The sequence below is a fragment of the Castanea sativa genome, chromosome 10 (assembly GCF_040712315.1).
Source record: "Castanea sativa cultivar Marrone di Chiusa Pesio chromosome 10, ASM4071231v1".
In the NCBI taxonomy this organism is placed as follows: Eukaryota; Viridiplantae; Streptophyta; class Magnoliopsida; order Fagales; family Fagaceae; genus Castanea; species Castanea sativa.
Window position 1 is genome coordinate 2,889,797 of NC_134022.1, and position 4,146 is coordinate 2,893,942.

The 4,146-nt window shown below is 34.9% G+C and overlaps 1 protein-coding gene across 1 annotated transcript; it reads right to left on the reverse strand.

The window, feature by feature from the left end:
* Positions 1 to 420: 420 nt before the first annotated feature.
* LOC142611728 (coniferyl alcohol acyltransferase) lies at positions 421 to 1,868 on the reverse strand. The gene has a single exon (XM_075783845.1). It carries the CDS (start codon positions 1,837 to 1,839, stop codon positions 490 to 492), a length of 1,350 nt encoding a protein of 449 aa, XP_075639960.1. The 5' UTR covers positions 1,840 to 1,868; the 3' UTR covers positions 421 to 489.
* Positions 1,869 to 4,146: the final 2,278 nt, after the last annotated feature.

Below are 4,146 nucleotides of genomic sequence, written 5' to 3' on the forward strand. Positions count from 1 at the left end.
ACTTACTTGTAATACATTATGTTTGTAATCTTGAATTGACTTTGTATTATAATGCTTTGTCATGGAATTGACAAAGGGGGATTGGTAGGGTTCATAGATGTATTTTCAAATCCCAACGCCAATACGTGTCAAAACTGGGTCGTATCAACATAATCGTGATATAGTTAAGTTTGGGGAAGGTTTTGATTTGTTCAAAAATAAGGAGTTGATGATCCTTTGCCCATATCTTTTGTGCTATAATAATTAATTTCTAAGTGAAACATGTTTTGCTGTAAATCTGACATCTAGGGCTTTAAAACGGACATAAATTTTATTCAACTTGGATTGGAAATGAGTGAGACATGGTCATTTGAAGTTGACACAACAATGTTTAATCTAAGAATCTCACTTTAAGCAAATCTCAAGCGAAATTGGGCAATAATGGAAGTCCAATTCGTACATATAAAACATATAAAAAGTTATAACAGTTAAGAAAGACATGCCATAACACTAAAGTTGAAGATGATTTGCAGACATGGGCTGAAAAATCGAATCAGACTCCAAAGCAGCTGCCAATTCCGGCCATAAGATAGCTGATATAGTCCATGAGCCATCACCCCTAGCACTTTGCCTTTGGTTCAGGTAAGCAACTCCAATCCTTTCTATAGTGGTGCAGACTGTTCCTAGCACTGGACTACCAAATCCAAAATCAACTTCAGCAACTGGAAACCTTCTTCCTGATGACAAAACCAAGGCTGGTCCGCCTTGGCCTAACACAATTTTTGATAGCATTAAACCAGGCCTGTGGCACTCTATCCAATCTATCAAATCCAGGAAATGTTCCTGAGTAGTCGCCTTTGAAATCGCCTCATGAACATTATTGGCAATATCTGAGATAGAATCTTGCTTTAGTTCTATGAGACTTGCCTCTGCAAAAGCCACAGACAAGACATTGCCTATGTAGTTTGACATGGAATTCTCTTCTCCACACATTCTAGCACGTCCATCAACTAACCAACCCATCTTGCACTTTGAATAGGATTGATCAATTGCATTAATCATAACCTTCCAAACATAAGCTGAGAAAGCCTCAATCTTTGTTCTCTTATTACCATTAACACATGCAAGTTTTTGTAGCCTCTCAATGCTTGCTGCATCAATATGATAAAGGCGCTTAAGCCGGATTTTGGTTGTTGGCATATTTATTATCTCTTCTATGGTGCACTTGACAAAAGTTTGGTCCAAGGAAGGATGATACCTAGGAGGAAAACGTGCACGAAGATTTCTCCGGTGATCTGGTATGCATGATATTTGCTTCTTTTGAGTGATTTCAGACCAAGAGACAAGAAACTTTCCAAAGGCACTCGCATCACCTAGTGCATGGTCAAAGGTGAATGTTATTGAAATGCCTCCACAAGTGTAATGTGTTACTTGGATTTGCAGGGGAAAGTCAGGGCTGAGTTTAACCAACTTCCCCTGCAAAAGTTGATTAAGGTTGTAAAAATTGATTTCTTTCAAACGGATATTGGCTTGAGCTTCTACTAGTAGCGCACCATTATTGTCACATATGATTTCAGGCTCACAAGTATTCAGGTTCTGAACGATGCGGCCAGCAAAGGGGTAGTAGTACTTGAGAGTTTCAGCAAGGGAGCTCTTGAGAATGTCAACAATCGGTGTAAAGTTACTGACAAGAGGTTTGCGGTAGAAGTACAAGTATGTTACAGGAAAGCGGCCAGAAAGAAGATCAAGGTTTGAGAGAGTGAGGATATGAGGCCCTGGCAAGGGGTTCACAGCTTTGATAATACTTTTTCCAGTGAAGTTCACTCCAAATATTTCATGCCCTGGAGCCTCTACTTCCATTAGAAAGTTTTTAAGTCTGTCTATGAAAGAGTGGTTTGTGTTTGGAATCTAGTGGCAGTGCTTTAGAGGGCATGAATTGGACCTATAAATATTGAGTTCTAATACAGTTGATTTCAAGAACAATAGCAACTTTGGCTTTAGTTAAGTCACTAATATGGCTATCAATGAACAGATTGTGTGGTTGAGGTTGTACTAATAAGATCTTAGCCTTGTTGTCCCACTTCACCTGATTGTGTATATGGCTCCATTATGGATCCCATTCTTGTTTTCAGTCAGCGCAAAAGATCCAATTTCTTTAGAAATGATTAATGGTTGATAAAGTTTGGCAGGCACTATGATTGTGGGGTGAAACTTGCTCAGCTGAATGCGATTTGCTAGTGGTTTTGAAAGCATCATAATGATAAGAGCCCAAAGAAACACGAAACAATGGTGGTAGTTTGATCAGTTAATTTTCCAACCATACTAGGCTCCTTGCTGACAATTGGGTAGTACAATTTGCTTGAAATCTAGGAAGAAACAAACCTGATAAATATGTAGGTATTATCCCAAACACGTTATAGACCACTGAAGTCAATTTGTTACTTTTCTCAGATTTAACTGGCACTAGTATATTGAGCTCAGGATGGGGCCTAGGTGGAGAAAAAGGAGGAATTTGAATTGGGACCATGTTTAGAGTATAGTAAAAATTACTTGTGATCTATTTTATGATAGGTTAGAAAGTGCTAGTCATATTTGTGTTATACTTTAAAATAACTAGTCAGTTTATACTTGCATCTTTTTGCAATTGTTTCTATTATTAAGATTGGCACAATAAGCATTTGATTTGGGACTTTACACACAATCGCACAACACACATTCGTCCAATCCAGTCCACATAACTTGGAGTATAACAATCTTCCCTATTTAAGCTCTCAACGTCCTCATCAAGGCCCAAGTTGGTTATATTATCCTTGAGTTTAGAAATTTCCAACCTAGCTTTGATACTCTTTATCTCGACTTGAATAAGCACTAGCCACATATGTATTATTCCCCCAAAAGAATTAGTTAAGTTGCAATTAGGGCTCTTCGTGATCGCTTAGTTTGAAATTTAAGACGTAAAGCTTTCCAATGCTATGACTTGCTGGCTTATTCTCTCGGAATCACTCCAGAATTAATTTTGAAAATGTCTCAAAAATGATGTATTTTCAACTTCCTTGAACTTGAGTATAGTGTTTGAATTATTAAGTACCAATATAATTGGTCTTGCTAGGCTTTTAGAGTGTCATATTTTGGTGTAGCTTAGACATCTCAAACACACCCCAGCGTCACATATAATTTAAATTTTTGGTAGTGAAATCAAGAAATTTTTAAATAAATTCATGATGTATTTTTAATAAAAGAAATTAAATATTATATTAAAAATATTTTCACAACAAATTCTAAGTGGTAGATTGTTATTGGCTGTTACCAGTGGTGGGCAAAAAAGTAATTTCAGTTGTGGGTTCAAATTAGAACCAATAATATCTTACCACTTATAATTTGTTATAAAAATATTATAAAAATGTTGTGGATGTAAAACTTCCCATAATGTAAAATTTGTAAATACACATTATATAACATAAAAATGTCTTAAATCCTATGGCACGATCGGGTATTAAGATAAACACAAGGTAGTCTCAAATCCTACCAAACTTCAAGATTTGAACCACAACCCATTCTACTAAGCTCAGATTTTTTTGGGTGGGACCCAAAACTTGTTGTACTACTACTACCACTAATATCAAGATCGGATTCATGAAACAAAATTCACTATCTCAATGAATTATCAATTGCACCTAAGGTTGAAATTTGGTAAATGGGATCTGAATTTTCTTTTATTTATTTAATTTTGGTAAAATTATTAGACAAGTGAACCATGATACTCAAAAATTGATGTATTATTTAATTTTTTTTTCCTTTCTTCATTATCTTATTTGTATTGAAATGAATAAAAAAGGATATGCAAATTTATTGTTTGGTTTATTTACTTTTTATTTATGTGTAAAAAACTAAAAATACAAGTTACACCAGTTTAACTGACCTATCATAGACATAATAAAAGTCATAGGTTTAACAAGCTATTTTAATTAATTAATTTTTTTTATAATGATAAAGTTTGACTACAAATTTTGTTGTAACTTAAAGCTACAACCAACAATAGAAACATGACATGTGTTCCTGTGATTTGCATCACACATAATTCACCTAAATTGTTTATAATAACTTAAGTATGGTTTAATAAGTCTTGTGCAGTGCACGTAACAAAAAAATATGTTATCTTCCTATTGT